Below are 21150 nucleotides of genomic sequence, written 5' to 3'. Positions count from 1 at the left end.
GCTCAGCGTCTTAACCCACTGAGCCACCACGTCCCTTCCTACTTCCACAGCCGGGTTCCAAAACAGTTCAAAGCCTGGTAGTGGGCTGCAGCCCCGGAGATTGGGGACCCCTGCAGTACGCAACGCCTCTCCCAAGAGTCCATGTTTGAGCCGCATCATTTAACGCCGGCATTCCCACCACCGGGGGGGGGGTGTCTTCTCGTCCCCACGCAAGAGCCTTCCTACCTCCAACATCCTCATGAGAATATCCCTGCCGTTTCCGTTCTCCTGCTCGCTCTTGGACCGAATGCAATCCACCAGGTTGAGCAAAAGCTTGCAGGACATAGTCTGAATGCTGCTGGGTAACGACTCATCGTCAATGTTCTTGGCAAAGAGCTGGACAGCCAAGGACAGATCGTTGAGGGGCAAGTGCTGGCGGACGTGGTGAACCAGATCAGCCAGGGTGCTGTACGCAAGGGGCCTGAAAGGAGGACGCAATCGTTTCGGAGGTGAGATTTATTCAAGCTTTCACGCTGGGGGTGGGCAAAGATGTCCTACAGCTAAGCCAGGTTTGGGCAGAGAGCTTCCCACGGGTAGCCTTCAACTTACAACCACTCACTTAGCAACCGGTAAGTTATGAACGGTGCCCCCCCCAAAAAAAGTGTGACTTATGAGGGGACCTCACAAGGACAGGCAGCCGACTTACGCTTCGTTTAATGACCGTTCAAAGTTATAACAGCACTGGGGGGGGGGGAAAGTGAGCTCGGAGCATTTTTTTTCCCACACCTCAAACCGTGGCAGCCTCCCTTGTCACACGATCAAAATTGCGTGCGCGTTACGCACCTGAGCGTTTCACGGGCCGTGTAGCCAGAGCCTATGAGTATGGATTCGTCAAACAGTTTGTCCATGCAGGGGATAAACTCTGCAAAACGAAAAGAATGGCCAGGGAATAAGTACCGCAACGAAAAGCCACAAGGTTTATTTATATTAAGCGGTTCCAAGGAATCTGAGACAGTACAGGTGGTCCTCGACTTACGGCGGTTCCATTTAATGACCGTTCAGAGTTATAACGGCACGGGGGGGGAAAAGTGACTTAGGGACGGTTTTTCACACTTAACGGCCTTTGTCGCACCCCCGCAGCCGTGTGATCAAAATGCAGATGCCAGGCAAGTGGTTCATACTTAACGACCGTTGCCACCTCCCGGCATCCCCTTTTTACGACCTTTCGACGAGCAAAGTCAACGGGGAAGCTAACTTGTCAGCCGCAGCGATTTACTTATGTTATGGCAAGCAAGGTCGTAAAGCGAGGCAAAGCCCGCGTAACCAATGTCTCGCTTCACAGCAGGAAACCTGGGGTCCCCGGAGGACGCTAAGTCGAGGACTACCTGCATTTAAGAGACGCAGCCATCTAAAGGGGGCAAAAAAAAAAAGTACGTACGGCTCCTGAGATCTGTGGTCAGGATATGTTTGGCTGCGATGAGCAATTCCTTCCTCAGGTGAGCTGTTTCTGCCGGGCAGTTGGACAGCAGCTGCAACATTCCTTTGACCATTTGCTGAGAATATTTAGCCACCAGCTCCTGGCAAGGTGAGAAAAATAAAATAAAATTAAATTAAAAAAAAAGATGCACCTCCCTATTGTAGATGGGACCTCCACTGTTTATATCTCAATGAAGAGAAACTTAAAGAGGAAGTTAAGAGCTGGCGTTTGGGGGGGGGCACAGGTGACCCCCACCCCCCGCCAGCAACGCTCACCTGATAAATCCTGATGATGTAAGCCAGGAATGACAACGTTTTGATCTGGGCGGCAATGAAGTCGGCATACAATTCCTTGTTATAGTTTTTATTCTGCCTGAATGTGGAAGACAAGACAGACTGGGATCGCAAGGATTGTGGGCTGGCACAAAGACTCGCAAACAAAGGGTTGTTAAGGAGGGGCAGAAAGTCGGCAGGGCTTTACAAGAATATTCTGCTTTCCCTCCTAAAAAGTTCCGCATCTGTTAAAAGTGTCGTTCCACGTGCATACCTGGCTTGGTTGGACACCTGAATAATTATAGTATTCATGATCAAGGGCACAAATTCGGCGACCACGTTGTGAATATTCAGTTTATAGAGCTAAGGAAGAAAAAAAAAATGGAGCGTGTTAGACAAGGACAACTGGCAACCTTTTACTTTTTTACTTTTCAAGTCATCCGAGAAGGGTAGCAAAAAAATGTTCAGAAGTGGATAACGCGCGAAATCGCGCTTACCTCTCAGCCTCGCCTCTGATGAGGGGAAGAAGAATGAAAAAAAAAAAATAGCAGAAAGTTTGTGGGAAGGAAAAAAAAAGGAATTTGGACACGGTTTCACACAAACCTGGTACATGAGGACGACGATTATGGGAAGTTCTGCTAAAACTTTCAAGGAAAGGGAGCCACGAGGAATGACCGCGTGCTGGAAAAGGATTTAAAAAAAATGGAATGGTCAATAGAATTCAAAGGACGTCAAACTTAGTTCGCTTGTGGCTATGTAGGGATTCTAGGCTGACTCCTCTTTTAACTCTGCCCCAGGTTTTGCCATCCTCCTACAGATCTTCCTCTTATGCCCATCCCTCTCTTCCTCCCTCCCTCCCTCCCTCCTGTCCTTCCTTCCTTCCTTCCTTCCTTCCTTTCTTCCTTCCTTCCTTCCCTCTCATTCCTATCTTGTCAGATGTGAAAAACCAGGTCCACCCATGACGGTCCAATTAAACTGATTTATTGCTAAACAGCCTATGCGCAGGAATCTTCTCAGCTCATGATCAGCACCCGCTTGAAGTTAAATAATGGTCAACAGGACTCAAGGGAGGTTAGAATGAGTTCGCTTGTGGCTATGTAAGGATTCTAGGCTGATTCCTCTTTTGACTCCGCCCCCAGGTTCTGCCACTCCCTTCTCCTACAAAGACGGGGTTTGTTTCCCCCCCCCCAAAAAAAATATGTCTTTTCTTGTACTCACCGATCTGGTTTCACTGTCGTCTCTCTCCGGATTTACTTTCACTACAATCGTCGTGATCAAGCCCACCATGTCTGGGGTGGGAATGGTGTTCTCAGGAACAACTTGAGGGTTCTCAAAGTACCGATTCTAAGGTAGGAAACACAACCCAAGCACATCACTCTCACTGCAGATGGCAGGCTGCGATGCAAAAAGCAACTGGACCCGATGGGATTCCAGGATAAGGAATTTAGGAAAACCAGCCAAACGGTAGAAACGCTTTGGGAGATTCAGCGCTACTGGATCAGGACCAAGGGTTTTCCAATAAAACTTTCATGCAGCATAGGAGAAAAACACCAATGTCATCATCACATCACCTACCACTACTTTGGGTAGCTCCTTATATATCTGTTTCACAAAATCCAAGAAGTGATGAATCTGCAGGAAAAGGGGGGGAATTGTTACGAGGAATTTTGATTTCAAAATCTGAAACCATTGTAGTCTTCAAGGAAGTCTGAGTCCCAGAATCTGCTGCTTGAGGAGACCACAAGCAAAGACCTATTGTTCACCCTAGCTTGACATTCTTCCCCCCAAAGATTACACATGGGAACCCCCAAAGGTTGTGGGCTTGGACTACGTCATGCAACCGCACGCCCGTAAATTAAAAACTTTGGCCAGGAAATTATTTACCTCTTGTGTGATGGGCGGCCGGAACTGTTTGTGAAGCTCAATAATTATTCTCAAGCAAATAAGTACATTTTCTTCATTTTCAGTCTAAAAGCGAGAGTGGAAAAGGGTTGATTAAATAGCAAAAATCAGAACCGCATACTGCAAACAGTGTGGGGAAAAAAATGCAGAGCGCGTAGTCAAACAGAATTACCTCTAGGAATCTAAACATCACAGATAAGATATTTTTGGTGTGTGGGCGTAGATGCTCATTGGTTGGTATCCTGTGGATTATCTCCAAAACTAATTTTCTCAGTTGCTGCAGAAAGGGAGAAGGAAAAAAAAATGGGGAACAGAACTTGGTTGCGAATGATAAACCGTGTTTATGTTGAAAGACCCAAATTAAACCCCAAAAGCTTATTACGTTAAATTGAAATTGTGCGTGTCTGCGAATTTTAAATTCATTAACAGCTTAAGAAAGGTTTCGCGCTTAAAAAGGAATAAACCACACGTCAAAACGAACAGTAATCAAGTCAGATCTTTGGGGTTATCTGTAATTTAACCTTCCAAGATTTGAAAAGATGGAGCACGCGCCTTTACAACAGAGACAGACAACCAGTTTTAAGCTTACACAACATCTACCCAATTACGCACAATCTGCAAGACCAGGAGACACTTTTTCTTTGGAAATTCATTCCCTCCCTGGCTGTTTGGCCCATGAAAGAAGCCGAAAGCCATCACTGTGGAAGGAAGAATTATTCTGGAGCGTACCTGGGCGGGTTTCTCCTGCAGGAACTGGACGTCCCCGTCTTGGAGAAACGTCAGGAAACGAGGGATGATGTGTTCCAGGAATGTGGAATATTGAGGAGATGAGGTCACGTTCTAACAAGGAAAAAAAAAAGATGATTTTGTGGGGTTTTCAACCCCGCAAAGGCTGGGGAGGCCTCTTTTTTTTTTCAGCATCGGCAACCTGGAAGACGGATGGACATCAACTCCCAGAATTCCCCAGCCACCATCCGTTACTTTCTTTCCTGGCCCCCAGGTACTGTGAAGAACAGGCTGTGCCTCTCTTCTCTGTGATAAGCTTTTCAAATATCAGAAGAATGCTGTCACTTCACCTCGAGGAGCCCAAATTTTCCGTTGCTAAGCGAGACATTTGTTAAGCCCCCATTTTACGACTTTTCTTGGCCACTTTGCTCGTAAAGGGGGTCACCAAAAAAGGGGAGATCGCGTGACACCCCCCCCAGGGACACTGTTAACGGTCATAAATACGAGACAGTTGCCAAGGGTCTGGATTTTGATCACATGACCACGGGGATGCCGCAACGGTCGTTAAGCGTGAAAAAGGGTGGCAAATCACTTTTTTCAGTGCCAGTCAACTTCCCTCCGCCCTGTGCGCTCCCACAGAGAGGGCCTCCTCAGGGTGCCTCCGGTCAGAGAATGTCGGCTGGTGGCCCCCAGGGGGAGGGCCTTCTCTGTGGGCGCTCCGGCTTTATGGAACCAGTTGCCGGTTGAGCTCCGGACGGCACCTGACCTTCGCTCCTTCCGATGCGGTCTGAAGACCCATTTATTTCAACAAGCTGGCCTGGCCTGATGGGGGATGTTAGGGTTTTTAATGGGTTTTTATATTGTTATTGTTTTATCTGGGCGATTATTTAATTCTTTTTTAATTTTTGTATTCTCTATTTATATGTGCCCTGTTCGCCGCCCTGAGTCCCTCGGGAGAAGAGTGGTATACAAATTTAATAAATGAAATGAAATGAAATGAACTAGTTGTAAGTAGAGGACTATCTGTATTGCTTTCCTGTCCTCCGGGCCTTTGGAGAAGAGGTTGTCCCCCTCTTCTTTGTGACAGCCCCATCTATATGGGGAGACTCGTTATTACGTCACCCTAAGAGTCTTCCAGTGTCTACTAGAACTTTCCAGGCCTCCACTCCTCCAGTCAACAATGGCCCCAAGCGTTCAGCTCTATCAAGCACCCCACTATCAACCCGAAGTGTTACCTCAAAGTTTTCACTGACTTCTTGCATCATCTTCAGCTTCGTTTCATCGGCTGGAAAGCAAGAAGGAAAAGGCAAGCATTGAAATATATATTTACCCGTAGCAGAGAAGTATTTTTTTTTTGAACCTCCCTGAAAGAAGCAATCAGATCTTATCAGTTTAGCTCTCAGCACCCACGTATTAAGCATCACATATCACCATTCACAGTCACACACACACACACACACGCAGTCTGCACGCACTCACACCCAAGTGATATTTTTTTTTGTGGTGTTCAAGAGAAAGAGTGATCATCATTTGCTTCTCTGTTAGGTCTCCAAGCGGGCCGGAAACGACACAACCTGGTTTGTGTCCTTGCATATGCATTCTCTCCCCCCCTCTGCAGTGCAAAATGTCATCCAGCCTCACAATTTGCACCGCTACGGTTGCTCTCAAACCCTGGCTTTAAGAATTCACAATTCTCTACGGATTCCCAGGAGGAGAAGGCACATTATTCTGGAGGATAACTCCACCATTTGCCAAGTGCGATTTGCACCCAGTTTTGTTCCTAAGGCTGCAGCCAAAGGAAAGCAAGGCTGAAAAGAGACTTACGTGTGTTAGCATCGGTGAGAGCTGCCACAAACTGGAGATACTTTTTCATTAAGGTGGTCTGGTCGACCACCGTGGGCCCCTGGGTTGAAACAAATGCCATTTTTTTTTAAACTTCTGATGGTTAAGTGAATATTTAGGAGGAAACTGAAGCGCTCAAGTGATCAGCCTGCCTAAAAGAAAAGAGAAAGCATAGCTATTTTAGCATCATTACACGGATCCTATGATGTTACTGGAGAGATTTATTTATTTTTAATCCCACTTTTTTTTTAAAAAAAATAAAATAACTCAAAGGTAGTCAAAAGGGTCTAGCCCAAAATCACCCAGCTGGCTTCCTTGCGTAAGTCAGGACTAGAACTCAAAGTCTCCTAGCGATTGGCCCAAACTCACCCAACTGGTTTCCGTGGCTAAGGCAGAACTGGAAGTCCCAGTCACCTGATCCAAAGTCACCCAGTCGGCTTTCCCTGCCTAAGCTAGGACTAGAACTCACCGTCTCCTAGTGACTGGCCCAAAGTCACCCAGCTGATTTTCATGCCTAAGGCAGAACTAGAACTCACCATCTCCTGGTGATTGGCCCAAAGTCACCCAGCTGGCTTTCTTGCCGAAGGTAGGACTAGAACTCACCTTTGGGTGATTGGCCCAAAGTCACCCAGCTGATTTTCATGCCTAAGGCAGAACTAGAACTCACCGTCTCCTGGTGATTGGCCCAAAGTCACCCAGCTGGCTTTCTTGCCGAAGGTAGGACTAGAACTCACCTTTGGGTGATTGGCCCAAAGTCACCCAGCTGATTTTCATGCCTAAGGCAGAACTAGAACTCACCGTCTCCTGGTGATTGGCCCAAAGTCACCCAGCCAGCTTTCGTGCTTTAAGGCCGGACTAGAACTCACAGTCGCCTAGTGACTGGCTTTCATGGTTAACTCTGGGCCAGTCCCAGCCTCCCTCGCAGGGCTGTGGTTGCAGAGACAAAAATTCCAGTGCCATCCACGGTGCAAAAAAGCAAGGCATCGATCCAATGCCTCTACGGTAGATAAACAGCTCTCCAACCCCCTCCCTCCCTGGGCTGAATCTATCCCATCTCCTACTCCGTGCTTCCCACATAACAACTCCCATCATCCCCAGCCACCGCTGAACCCGGCTCTTGAACCCTCAGCTCTGCAGCCCCAAATCTGAAACGACTCCCCCGGAAACCTTTCATGGCACGAAGCGGGAGGCAGAAGGACTCCACCCACCCCCACCGTCCTTTGAAGGCACGGCTGGGAACGATGGGAGCGGCAGTGCCCCCGAAAGCAGAGGGCGCCCGGTTGGAGAAGAAGCAGCCCGGTCTCCTCCGGCGGGCAGAAGCCGAGTGCCAATCTGGCCTCGATTGGGCTGGCCACGCCTTTCCCGCGAAAGCCACGCCCCCTCCGCCACGCCTTTCCCGCGACAGCCACGCCCCCTCCGCCACTCCCCCTTTTGCGCTTCGCAAGGGGAGGGGGGAAGCGTGGCGCCTCTCCATCCGTTCCTGCCCTCCTCTCCCCCTCCCCCACTTTCGCGGCCCGCCCGCTCTTCTCACCGGCCCGGCCAGCGTCGGCCGCCGCCTCATTGCCCGCCTCGGCGGCTCCCCGAAGCTCCGCCGCTGCAGCTGCCGAGACCCGGCCGCCTCCCGCGCCGCCGCTCCGGCTCCGCTGCTTCACCTGCCCGCGGCGGAAGCCTTTGGCGGCGCCACTTCCGGCCCCTTCCTCCTCCCGCCTCCCTAGAGCTAGGCAAGAGGCGAGAGGGGGCCTGCTGCCGTCACTTCCGCCGTCATCCCCAAGCAGCGCCTCAAACCTAAACCAAAGAGTTAAAACAGGGGGTCTTCAAACTTGGCCCTTTGGTGACTTGTGGACTTCAACTCCCAGAATTCCTCAGCCAGCGTGCCTGGCTGAGGAATTCTGGGAGTTGAAGTCCACAAGTCATAAAAGAGCCAAGTTTGAAGACCCCTGAATTAAATAGAGTCGTGAGGCGAGCCAGACCTAAGAATAGAGGCGTGTTCTCGTTCAATTCAGATCTCCGGGAATGAAAGGGGGAAAAGCCATTCGTTGTCCTGAGGGCAGACAGGCACTTGGGCATAGATACGTGAGGATTCCCTCTTTGCTTTCAAGGGATGAAGCGGCAGAGACGTTGCCTACTCTACACTTTTGCTATCTCTATACCTCGTCTTCTCGCCTGGGATTAGCCAATCAGCGCGCTGCTCTCGCCTCTTCCCAACCAATCAATGCAACCTTTCGCAGCACAATACAGAACTGAGGCTCCCTGTGCCTGGAGGCGATTGGCTTCCCAGGAAAAGAGGCGGGCGGGTGGGTAGGGGGGGAATTTCCAGGGCTATAAAAACTACAGCTCCCATAATTCCCTCTCAGTTGTGTGGGGCTCTATGGGTTTTTCGTGCCTTTGCTCTGTATTTTGACTTGGCAATCTGGGACAAGCGCTGCAAACGCAAAATGTTCCTCTCAAAGCCCTCGACCCTGCCATTAATGCATCTCTTTGGTCTTTTAAAATGCTACATTTTTTTTCCCCTCACCAAAGTCATCTCTTAATTAGTTCCTACGGTTTCTATTGGTTTCCCTTGATTGGGAAACAAGGATTTTTTTTCCCCAGCTGCTTCTACTTGCAATTTATTTATTTATTTATTAATGGGATTTATATCCCGCCCTATCTCCCGAAGGACTCAGGGCGGCTAACAACAAAACATATAATAAGTACAGAAATTAAGATAAAAATAAAATTAAAATCATCTGTGCAATAAATTAAAATTAAAAATTAAAAATAAATTAAGAATTGTAAATATAATATATTTACAAATATATTTACAAATATAATTGCAGGGAGGTCGCCTTTACAGCCTTGTCCTTTCAACTAACTGGTCAAATCATCCTTGGCGTGGCTGGGTTTTTGGATGGGTCCACACCAGGAAGGCAAAACAAAAGAAAATTCTATTTCTGATTTGTGTCCAGCAAAGTTATTCCTCCTTGTTACCATAGGAGGATAGTTTACATCAGGATTTTTCTGACTCGGCAACTTGGAAGATGCATGGATTGCAACTCCCGGAATCCCCCAGCCTGCATGGAATTCATATTTTGAGGGTGTTCAAAATGTTACGAAATAAAACCTTGAAATGATGCGTGTTCTAATTGGTTACGTATTATGCTAAACCCCATTTTGCAATTATTCTTAGGTCTGGTTACAATGCATTTATAACTTTGTAGGCGATATATGAAGCAAAACAATGCAGGAAATGTATAAAGCATCACAATCACCCAGAAAGACACTCATAGTTCTATTTTGAAATATACAGATTTTTTGCATTAAAAAAAACTAAAAAAATGACTTCCTGTCTCGCAAAGGACACATTTTATTCCTAAAAAGGACACTTGAAAGTCTTGCTGTGTAAGATCCTGGAGAATCTGCCACAAATTTATTTATTTATTATCTCTTTATCTGCCTTTATTGTGTTTAAAAATAACTCGGCAGCAACATACTTAATAGTTCTTTCTCCCCCTATTTTCCCCTCAACAACCCTGCAAGGTCAGTTGGGCATCTCCTGGTGATTGGCCCAAAGTCATCCAGGCAGATTTCATGCCTAGGGTAGGACTAGAATTCCCTGCCTCCTGGTGACTTTTGATTGGCCCCAAAGCCACCCAGCTGGCTTTCAAGGCTAAGGCAAGACTAGAACTCACCATCTCCTGGTGACTGGTCTAAAGTCACCCAGCCAGCTTTCATGCCCAAGGCGGAAGTAGAACGCACCATCTCCTGGATTGGCCCAAAGTACCCAGCTGGTTTTCATGCCTAAAGCAAGACTAGAACTCACCGTCTCCTAGCTTCTAGCCTGGTGCCTTAATCAAATGGCTCCTTTCCTGGGTGTGAGAGGGGGAAAAAATCCTGAGGATTTTTTAACAAGAACTTTTTCTGCATGGACAGAGCCTCAGCTACGGAAGAAGAAGCAATGCAGAGGCCACTTTACTCCGACTGCCAACAGAGGTCAGCAGCTACCATGGGCTCTTTTGCTCCTCAAGGAAATGGAAAAGCAGAGCCAGCCCTACTGAAGATAAAATCCGATTCTCTCGGCCCTGAGCAGACAGCAGACGAAGTTTCCTTCCAAAGCCATCCTCTCCTCAATGGCGCTGATGTTTTCGGCCCTCAATTTCTTCCAGGTGATTTGGGGAATGGTGTTTCTGGTCACCAAAGCTGCAGGTAAGTTAAGATCAACTCCTCTTTCTCGGGAGGGAGAAGAAAACAGGATTGACAACATCCTGGAATGTCAACCTTTTGCTGAGATAAGCTGGCTGCCGTTCCTGACAAGATGCCCTCGGCTTTCCGGAGGCGAATGTATTAAAATGCCATAGCCGGTATTATTTCCTTTAGGGATTCCAGAATTTTCTTGTCTCTGGGTGAAGAGGGGGAAAAATGACTTTAAGATTCACAGTCCAAAGAGATTAAAAGAAGCTGAAGCTGTGGGGCTGCCTAAGGATGCCCCCAAACACCTTTTATTAATATGATTACTAGGAAAAATAAATCAATATAGACAAAGTATCCATCTCAGAATTGAGTCACGTCCCTGATCATAGGAGAAAACACACTGCATGTTTGAAACATTATACAAAAGCTAAATATATTCTGCAATACATATTCTCCCTGTGTCTCTGGTTTAAAACAAGGCAAGGGCTGTTTCCACACAACACACCCGCTAAACTCCTAACTAGCTGATTACAATTTAGCCATCTGCTTTGTCCGTGTGTTAGGGAAAGCCAGAAAACCTAGTTTGTTACATCAGTCATGATCGCCATTCATGGCAAATGTGTTGTGTTAAGCCAGGCAATCCAATTAGAATGAGTAAGTTAGGGGTCCTGTTCGGTTATATTTCCCCAGTAACTCTGTTGGGTTATACAAATTCCACTTGCAGAGTCAGAGATAAAAGAGATCAGCTTTTGTCAACAAGACAACTTAAGTTCAAGAAACAGCACGGGAGAACCATTTGGTTTTTTTTAAACTAAAAAGATGTATACATCCGCTTATTCACTCTCAGCGACTCTGGGCAGCTTACAAAAATAAAAAACCCAACAGACAAACCAGCTGCCTGCAATTAGTGCAGGTTTGAGTCCCACCAGGCTCAAGGTTGACTCAGCCTTCCATCCTTCCCAGGTAGGTCAAATGAGGACCCAGATTGTTGGGGGCAATAAGCTGACTTTGTAATAATGCCGCTTGGGGAGGGGGCGAAAGCCCTAATAAGCAGGCATAAACATAGAATGAAGGCTATTGCTAAGCACATTGGTTTGTGCTTAAATTGTAAGCCGCCCTGAGTCTTCGGAGAAGGACGGGATATAAATGGGATTAAAATAAATAAATAAATAAATAAATAAATAAAACAATAACACACCAAATTGGTGGCAATACGGAAAGTATTTCTGTATCCAAGGGCAGAAATAGAAACAGACCCCCTTAAAAATCCAAAAAAAAAAGAAGGATGAAAAGTCAAATGTTGAACACCCTTGCTTTTATTTTATTTTTATTTTATTTTCTGCTTCTGATTTGTGCCACGCAGTCCTAAACCTAGGACAGCTTTTAGACTCGCTGGCTTTAAATAGCTGAATGTTACCTTTCATAAGTAGTTCATCGCACAAATGTGTGAACATTTCACTCCGAGGGGGACAAATCTTTTGGTCGGATGTGCCTTATCCAACGATTCAATTCTGCCTTGATTTCTTCTGGGTTTGGGAAGCGGGCGTAATGAGGACGATTTGGGGGGGATGAGGGGAAGAGATGCTGCCTAGGAAGCAATCAGATAAGAGAGAGGGGAGCCCCCAGTGCAGTGGTGGGATTCAACTGGTTCTCTGCGTGGATGCCGCTTCCGGAAGTCCATTCTGGGCCTGGGCAACAAAAAAATTAGCTACCGGTTCTGCCGAGGTGATGCGAACCGGCTGAATCCCAGTGGCTTAATGGGCGGGAGGGAAAAACGTCGGAAGGACCCACAGAGTAATGGAGGCTGAGGGAGATTTGGACCTTCAGATTTGCAAGAAGGAGGTCAGCCTTCCGGGTATACCAGACAAGAAACGCAACTAGGAACGTTGGCTCTTGTTCCCTAATAAGATTCCATTGCAATGTTCCACATCGCTGCAGAATGGAGACCAGAGGGGACAAGCATGGCACATCCCAATGAGGCTGTCCAGAAAATGGGACCTTTCACCAGGACGCTCAAGTTGCTGGAGGAGGACCAAGCAAAGCGAGAAACTCAAGGCAAGATGCAGAGCGTGCAAATCTTGGGGGGCTTTAAGAGAAAATAGGGACAAGCGAAATAAATCAGAAACAGTCCTCTCTGCTAGCACTCAGGGTGTCAGCTAGTTTGGGCTCATGAAACATCTGCAATGAAACATTCAAGCTCAGAGGGATCCATGAACCCCACAGTCCTCCTCCTCCTCCTCCTCCTCCTCCTCCTCCTCCTCCTCCTCCTCCTCCTCCTCCTCCTCCTCCTCCTCCCCTTCTCCATTCCACAAACCCCATTCCCTTCTAGCACTGATGATGTTTCCTAGTTGGGTCATGAAACACCTGCAAGAAAACAACCTAGCTCAGAGAGCACCAAGGATCCCACAGTCGTCGTTGTCCTCCTCCTCCTCCTCCTCCTCCTCTCCACAAACCCCACTCCCTTCTAGCACTGATGATGTTTCCTAGTTGGGTCGTGAAACGCCTGCAAGAAAACAACCAAGCTCAGAGAGCACCAAGGATCCCACAGTCCTCCTCCTCCTCCTCCTCCTCCTCCTCCTCCTCCTCCTCCTCCTCCTCTCCACAAACCCCATTCCCTTCTAGCACCAAGGACCCCACAGTCGTCGTCGTCCTCCTCCTCCTCCTCCTCCTCCTCCTCCTCTCCACAAACCCCATTCCCTTCTAGCACCAAGGACCCCACAGTTGTCCTCCTCCTCCTCTTCCTCCTCCTCCTCCTCCTCCTCCTCCTCTCCACAAACCCCATTCCCTTCTAGCACTGATGATGTTTCCTAGTTGGGTCGTGAAACGCCTGCAAGAAAACAACCAAGCTCAGAGAGCACCAAGGACCCCACAGTCCTCCTCCTCCTCCTCCTCCTCCTCCTCTCCACAAACCCCATTCCCTTCTAGCACCAAGGACCCCACAGTTGTCCTCCTCCTCCTCTTCCTCCTCCTCCTCCTCCTCCTCCTTCTCTCCACAAACCCCAATCCCTTCTAGCACTGATGATGTTTCCTAGTTGGGTAATGAAACATCTACAAGAAAACAACCAAGCTCAGAGAGCACCAAGGACCCCACAGTCGTCCTCCTCCCCCTCCTCCCTACAAACCCCCCTCCCTTCTAGCACTGATGATGTTTCCTAGTTGGGTCGTGAAACGACTGCAAGAAAACAACCCAGCTCAGAGAGACCAGGGACCCCTCCTGTCAACCCCGGAATACAGATGTTCTTCTTCTTTGATTCTCCTCTGTCTTCCCAGGGACTTCAGAAACCTCACCCTTTGTCAGCTCAGCCCTAAAACACATAGAAGGCCAAGGAATGTTACCCAAAGCAGTAAAAAAGGAAAAGCAGACCCAGAGGGCAAAGGAAAAGATAATTTCGCCTTCCCCCCCCCCCCCCGCCCCCATTGCTATTACTCAGTGGGTTGTTTAGGCCAGGAAAAATCTAAGTCAACCTTTGAAACTTCTCAGCTTAAGAAGTTAGGACAAAGGTGGCCATTTCTTGCTTACCGTTTCTCCTTATCTTTTCTTCTTTATCTCTTGCTCTCCTAGATGCCGTAAGAAGCATTAACATCACAGGCGCCACTGAAGCTCGGGTCATGGAAAACTTAAATTTATCTCTGCATATCCAAGGGAGGTAAGCCATGGGGTTGGGTTGGGATTGTTTTTTTAAAGACATCCCAAAAATATTTTCCCCAAGTTGTACTCTCTTTCTTCTCGGAATCATAAAATCATGGAATCCTAGGGCTGAGAGGGACCTTCCGGAGGTCTTCTAGTCCAACCCCCTTGCTCAAGGCAAGAGAATTTATAGTCACCATCTCGGTCCAAATGGTGGTCTGGTTTATTTTTGAAAACCTCCAGCGATGGCGCGCCCACAACCCCAGGAGGCAGCCGGATTAATTGTTCTGTCAGAAAATGTATCCTTGTGTCAATGGATTTCTTCGTAGATGGCCCCCCGTTTTATAACGTCACTTCAAATCCAAACCGTTTAATCAGAAAACTGCCTTTCAAACCCATCCAGCCGTCAGCTGAACCCACTCAAGGATCCGAATCCGATTGTCAGATGGATCTTCAAATCCAAACCGTTGAATCAGAAAACTGCCTTTCAAACCCATCCAGCCGTCAGCTGAACCCACTCAAGGATCCGAATCCGATTGTCAGATGGATCTGATGGCCTGAATCGAATCTCCCATTCGGATCAGACTGAGGCTGATTTTTTTTGCCCCTTTACAAATCGCCACCCACCTTCTCCTCAAAGCTTTCAACCCAGCCCTAGAGGCGGAGCAGATTTAACCAACATTAAAGAGTTAAATATGTATATGTTTGAACGGATGGAGCCCATCTTAGCTGCAGCCTCAGCGGAATCACGTGTGTGGGGGGGCAATGCATAGGACAGAAGGGAGAACCCGCTGCTATCCTTCAGGAGCCGTTAATATTTCCAGTCAGGAAAGGACACAGTTCATCTCTTAATCTGGTTGAGCAGAGGGCAACTCAGCTCTTTCTTCCAGAACATTCCGGCATTCCAGTCTAAACAGAAAAAGAAAGACGGTCTCCAGGCCAATCACCTCCTCAAAATCATCACAAAGAGTATGAGACTGACGTGCTGGCTGGGGGGGGGGATTCTGGGAGTCGAAGTCCCCAAGTTTTAAAATTGCCAAGGTGGGAGATCCCTGATCCGCGAGACCTGTAAGACCTGTGGACTTCATCTCCCAGAATTCCCCCAGCCAGCATGCGCTGGCTGGGGGGATTCTGGGAGTTGAAGTCCCCAAGTCTTAAAAGTCGCCAAGGTTGGAGAGCCCAGTTTTATAGGGATGGTGGCATACTTGAGTTTGGCGAGATTCCACCTATAGGTGAGGAACAATAAATATTTATTTATTTATTTATTTATTTATTTATTTATTTATTTATTTAGATTTATATACCGCCCTTTCCCGAAGGACTCAGGGCGGTTTACAGGGCATTTAAAAAACAGTCAATACAAATGTTAAAACAAATTAAAAGAGATTAAATAGAACCCTGAGAAAATTAATTACGGTATATGCTCGGAGGAATCGCACATCTTTTTTTGGTTTTGTGAGCCCAACGCACTGTTCTTTGTCTTCATCCCTCTTTAGCCCTCCCCTCAGTTTATGCTGGTTAATCAAGACGGAGTGCATTGCGCTTGTGGGAGACCAGTGCCACCTAGTGGTGATGAACAGCACGCAATACTATTTGAACCACACCTTCAGCAACGCTGGAGAATATTGCCTTAGCATCCGGGTGGAGAACCGGGTGAACATCTTGCAGTCCTACCAGGAGATTCAGATATGGCCCTCAGGTGAGCTCTGGATGGATCTATGGGGCTCTTTTGCCTGTGCGCCCGATTTCTTCTCCATTGGATTTCCTCCGCTCCCTTCCCAACTGGTATACCATATTGCTTGAAGGCAAAGATCTTTCTACCTTACGGAGGTCAAAATCTTGACCCAATGATTTAAAATATCATGTGCTGCCCTCTGGTGGTCAGGATAAATAATAACACCACACTGATTACACAATGTAAAAACGTGGGGGGTGGGGGGGTGGAAGAACCCTTGTTTTACAACCATTCTTCTGGTTGGAAGTTACAGCGGCACTGAAAACAAGTAAATTACGACTGGTTGCCACACTTAACAACCATCCCAGCATTCCCATGGTCACAGGTGGGAGGACTCGGGGAAGCCAGAGAAGAAGTTGGGAAGCTCTGAGCCGCTAGAAGAAAAGGGGAAATGGGAATGTACATTTACGAATGAGGTACGTTTATAAATAATGGTGGCGCCGTGGTTGGAATGCGGTTGTCATGGTACTGCAGGCTAACTCACTGCCCACTGCCAGCAGTTCGATCCCGACCGGCTCCAGATTGACTTAGCCTCCCATCCTTCCGAGGTCGGTAAAACGAGGACCCAGATTGTCGGGGGCAACATGCTGACTCCGTAAATTGCTTAGAGAGGGGCTGTAGAGCACTGTGAAGCTGTATATCAGTCTAAGTGCCATTGCTAAATATAACATCTTAAGGTATCCTTCTCTTGACCTTGGAAGCTCCCTTCGGCTATCATGGTCCTTGGGACTGAGAGGATCCTGGGTCATTCGTGAACGTTGGCTAGTTGCCTAAAGGAGGCTGGCAGAAAGCTGCTAGTGTTACCCCAAGGATTTCTTCCTTCTGTCCTCCGACAGGGATCCATCCAGCTTCCTTCATCCTGCCCTGCATCCTCCTGCTGCTGGCCACGCTGGGTTTGGCCGCCTACATGACCTTCCGAAGCCCTGTGCAACAGATGGATCTGGTGGAGGTGAGCAATCTTTATTTTGCCAGACCAGCCAACTCAGTAGCTTTGATCTACCGTTTGGCTACTTCTTCCCAGAGGTTGCAACCAAAGACTTAAGATTTGTTCGTGCGCAGGGATTGTCCACCCCAGTCCTCCCATCTCCCTCCAGTCCTCTCCAGTCCACCCTAGTCCTCTTCCCAGTCCTCTTCCCAGTCCTCCTCCTCAGTTCTGTGATGCGACGATTAGTTGAGAGTTACTTGCTAATTCTCCGGCAGCTGAGTTTCTTTCTGGGTCTAACACAGATTTTTGTCTTCTTGCTGACTTACAGGTTGCCGATTTTGACTTCTCCCCCACGCCCGCCAAGAAACCATCCAGCAGCGGATGGAGCTGTGGCCAAATCTGCTGTGGAGCCTGTTGCCTTTGGTCCTCTCTGGAGCCTTGCAAGCCAGCCAAAGAGCGCCACCGCCTTCTTCAGTCCCTCCGCCAATCCAGACAGTTGTACAGTGCCTGAAAGACGCCCCCCCCTCTGTGACTTATCGCTGGGGGTCCAACGAGTTTGCTTTGCCGCTCTCGAGTGCTTCGTGAAGAATCAAGAGATTTTTTTGCCCACGTGGGTGAAGAAGCCTTCCTTTTCAGTGACGGATGAGTAATCCCCTGATTAAATCATCGAAGAGGAAGTTTTGCACCGTCACCCTGCCAAAAATCTGCCTTACAGCTCGAAGAAGAAGAAGAAGAAGAAGAAGAAGAAGAAGAAGAGGAGGAGGAGGAGGAGGAGGAGGAGGAGGAGGAGGAGGAAGAAGAAGAAGAGGAAGAAGAAGAAGAAGAAGAAGAAGAAGAAGAAGAAGAAGAAGAAGAAGAAGAAGAAGAAGAAGAGGCTTCCGTTTTTCCGCCTTATGCTCAGGACGCTCGATCGTTTATTTGCAATTTCTCTCCGGAGAATTTTAGAGCTGGTTTAACGGTGGGAGATGCCAATGTTGCTATTTTTGATGATTCTTCTTCTCTCCATTCTTCAGTAGACTTGAGTATCTGTACTTTCTCAAGTTGAAAAGCTTTTTTTCTTTTTTTTTGGCTAATATCGTCCTTTGGATCACAATCAAATCATGGAAAACTCAAGAAATTGTAGGATGCTAGAGATGCTGTAATTACAAAAAGCAGAACATCCGTGTTCCAGCCTTCAGCGAAAGCCTGACCCACAATGCTCCAATATTAAACTTATTAAAAATGTCACCAAATTATTCTCTGGGGAAAGGTGGGGGGGGGGAAAACAACCCAACCCTTAAGTGACTTTTTTCCACTTCAAACCAAGCGGTAGCATTCTTGTTTTTCTTGTAGTGATTTTTTTTAAAAAAAAATATACAGTACATTTTTAATCTTAGCACTACAGCGAAACGACAACTCGCAGGTTCTACCTCTAAAAGACTAAATGACTTTTTTAAATATATATATATATAGAGAGAGAGAAGATGTTTGCATGGTGTGACAAGGCCGCAGACCGTGTTATGCTGCCAAGCCACAGTTTACAAGCTTCAAAAGCTAGTTTTCATGCGTTGCGCCGAAGGCAAATTTTGGTGCCGTGGTTTTTTTTATTTTTATTTTTTATTTTAATTCCATTTATATCCCGCCCTTCTCCGAAGACTCAGGGCGGCTTACAAGCTTAGCAGTAGTTTTATTGACTCAGCCACAATTGGATGTTTGCAGAGCGTACAAGCCATGGATGGGCGTTTAGAAACCGTAACGGCTGCTTTCATGTAACACACGGGCTCCGAGAAAGTTGCCTTATAACTTGTGCGGAGTACGTAGCAAAGGGATGCAATGGAAAGTAGCAGCTCGGGGAGGTGATACTGAACACATAAACAGAGAAACGTCAAAGATAAATAAAACCTAAAGTAAATTTTCACCAGCAGAGGTCTCTGTCGCTTAAGAATGTCTGGGCAAATCCTTGAATTAAGGATTTAGCCACTGTTTGCAGACTGAACACTTGTAGTAAACAGTCACAGATTCGTTTGTTCATCTCCTTAGAAGATTTGCTGTCTTTGCAAATTACAGTATATCTGAACTAGATAGAAGATAAAAACCGCCATTAATACTTAGGATTTGGCTGCGTTCTCTAGTGTCTGTGATTTTCTTATTCAGAGTAGAGCAGGAAGGGACCTTGGAGGTCATCTAGTCCAACCCCCTGCTCAGGCAGGAAACCCTATACCATTTCAGACAAATGGCTGTCCAGTCTCTTCTTAAAAACTTCCAGTGTGGGAGGATTCACCACTTCTGGAGGCAGGTTGTTCCACTGGTTGATTGTTCTCACTGTCAGGAAGTTTCTTCTTAGTTCTAGGTCGCTTCTCTCCTTGACTAGTTCCCATCTGTTGCTTCTTGTCCTGCCTTTGGGCGCTTTGGAGAATAGGTTGACCCCACTCTTCTTTGTGGCAGCCTCTCAAGTACAGTACTGGAACACTGCTTTAAAGACTAGATTTAAAGAAAAGGAAGAGGGAAGGGTTAACGTTACACTGAGGAGGCTCGAGATCTGAGAAGAAGTAATAATAATAATAATAATAATAATAATAATAATAATAATAATAATAATAATAAGAAGAAGAAGAAGAAGAAGAAGAAGAAGAAGAAGAAGAAGAAGAAGAAGAAGAAGAAGAAGAAGAAGAAGAAGATGGAAGGGACTTTGGAGGTCATCTAGTCCAGCCCCCTGCTAAGGCAGGAAACCCTATCCCATTTCAGATAAATGGCTGTCCAGCTTCTTAAAAATTTCCAGTGCTGGAGCATTCACAGCTTCTGGAGGCAGGATGATAATGATGACAACGATGATGATAATGATTATAATAATGATGATGATGTTGGAAGGGACCTTGGAGGTCATCTAGTCCAACCCCCTGCTCAGGCAGGAAACCCTATACCATTTCAGACAAACGGCTGTCCAGTCTCTTCTTAAAAACTTCCAGTGTTGGAGCATTCACCACTTCTGGAGGCAGGTGGTTCCACTGGTTAATTGTTCTCACCGTCAGGAAGTTTCTCCTTAGTTCCAGGTTGCTTATCTCCTTGGTTAGTTTCCATCCGTTGCTTCTTGTCCTGCCTTCTGGGGCTTTGGAGAATAAGTAAGTAAAGGAAGTTTGAACATTAAAACATTGGGACAGAGTTGGAAGGGACCCGGGAGGCCTTCTCTGTTTCTGCTTAACGTACCCCCCTGTATTTATTTATTTATGGGCCGGCAGTCGGCGTGCTGTGCAAAAGGAAGCTGTGTCTTCTGACCTAAGTTGTGGGAACACAGCTACTAGGTCATGAGTGCTGGGAGGAGGAAAGCTCACTCAAAGCCCCGAGCAGAATTGGCTTCAAACGAGGTCTCTCTGCTGGAACGCGGAGCCACAGATGCTTGAGGCTGGATGCCTCTCACGCAGGCTGCATTTGAGAGAAGGAAGCGGAAGGCGTGGAGCATCTAGAAAGAGTACAGAGAAGAGCAACAAAGATGAGTGGGGGACTGGAGGCTCAAACATATAGGGAACGGTTGCTGGAATTGGGAATGTGTAGTTTAACGAAGAGAAGGGTGAGGGGTGACATGATAGCAATGTTCCAGTATCTCAGGGGCTACCACAAAGAAGAGGGAGCCAAGCTATTCTCCAAAGCACCTGAAAGCAGGACAAGAAGCAACGGATGGAAACTCGTCAAGGAGAGAAGCAACCTGGAACTAAGGAGGAACTTCCTGACAGTTAGAACAATTAACCAGTGGAACAAACTGCCTCCAGAGGTGGTGAATGCTCCAACACTGGAAGTTTTTAAAAAGAGACTGGACAGCCATTTGCCTGAAATGGTATAGGGTTTTCTGCCTGAGCGGGAGGTTGGACTAGATGACCTCCAAGGTCCCTTCCAACTACTTCTTCTTCTTCTTCTTCTTCTTCTTCTTCTTCTTCTTCTTCTTCTTCTTATTATTATTATTATTATTATTATTATTATTATTATTATTATTATTATTATTATTCATCTGAGCAGGTTTCCAGAGATGCCACCTTCCAAGAAGAAAGTGAAAAATAACCAGGTTAGTCACCATGCACTTTGCATGAGCTAGAAGGGAGAGAGAGAGGAGAGAGAAAGAGAGAGAGATTGATTGTGTTTGTATTCCTAGCCAAGGCCAGGTCATATCTCAGCAGGGAAGCGGCAACACACAAATATTACTTAATAGAGAACCAAGTGACCCAGACACTGGAAAGGGCAGCTATACACATTTGATTAATAAATCAGTAAATTGAAAGTAGCTCATACTGGCCATGGGGGAAGGTAGGAGAAGGAGGAGGAGAGAAGGAGGAGGAGGTGGTGGTCACTAATAAGGACGCGGTGGCTCAGTGGGTTAGGACGCTGAGCTTGTCGATCAGAAGGTTGGCAGTTTGGCGGGTCGAATCCCGAGTGCCGCGTAACAGAGTGAGCGCCTGTTACTTGTCCCAGCTTCTGCCAACCTAGCAGTTCGAAAGCACGTAAAAATGCAAGTAGAAAAATAGGGAC

General features: G+C 47.1%; 2 protein-coding genes across 2 annotated transcripts in view; one reads left to right on the top strand and one right to left on the bottom strand.

Moving 5' to 3' along the window:
- The window catches only part of TRRAP (transformation/transcription domain associated protein), a 101917-nt gene extending 94058 nt beyond the window's left edge, over positions 1–7859 (bottom strand). The window contains exons 1-14 of the mRNA XM_083372449.1: positions 7730–7859; positions 6181–6350; positions 5592–5641; positions 4360–4470; positions 3803–3907; positions 3613–3696; positions 3304–3360; positions 2947–3072; positions 2332–2409; positions 2003–2091; positions 1732–1828; positions 1418–1556; positions 823–901; positions 226–460 (exon numbers count right to left, since the gene is read on the bottom strand). Of these exons, the coding sequence (XP_083228575.1) occupies positions 226–460; positions 823–901; positions 1418–1556; positions 1732–1828; positions 2003–2091; positions 2332–2409; positions 2947–3072; positions 3304–3360; positions 3613–3696; positions 3803–3907; positions 4360–4470; positions 5592–5641; positions 6181–6280 (1350 nt within the window). The 5' untranslated portion in view covers positions 6281–6350; positions 7730–7859. The remainder of the gene's footprint in view (positions 1–225; positions 461–822; positions 902–1417; positions 1557–1731; positions 1829–2002; positions 2092–2331; positions 2410–2946; positions 3073–3303; positions 3361–3612; positions 3697–3802; positions 3908–4359; positions 4471–5591; positions 5642–6180; positions 6351–7729) is intronic.
- A 2448-nt stretch (positions 7860–10307) lies between these two features.
- Positions 10308–17183, top strand: TMEM130 (transmembrane protein 130; the record flags this gene model as incomplete). The annotated part of the gene is made up of 6 exons (XM_083372448.1): positions 10308–10383; positions 12277–12423; positions 13856–14015; positions 15493–15695; positions 16568–16680; positions 16985–17183. The coding sequence occupies 6 exons, from the start codon at positions 10308–10310 to the stop codon at positions 17165–17167; spliced, it is 882 nt and encodes a 293-aa protein (XP_083228574.1). The 3' UTR covers positions 17168–17183.
- Positions 17184–21150: the final 3967 nt, after the last annotated feature.

Source organism: Vipera ursinii (genome assembly GCF_947247035.1).
Source record: "Vipera ursinii genome assembly, chromosome: 13".
NCBI lineage: Eukaryota > Metazoa > Chordata > Lepidosauria > Squamata > Viperidae > Vipera > Vipera ursinii.
Note: the sequence above shows the minus strand (reverse complement) of the source record. Positions and strands in the feature narration are given on the sequence as shown.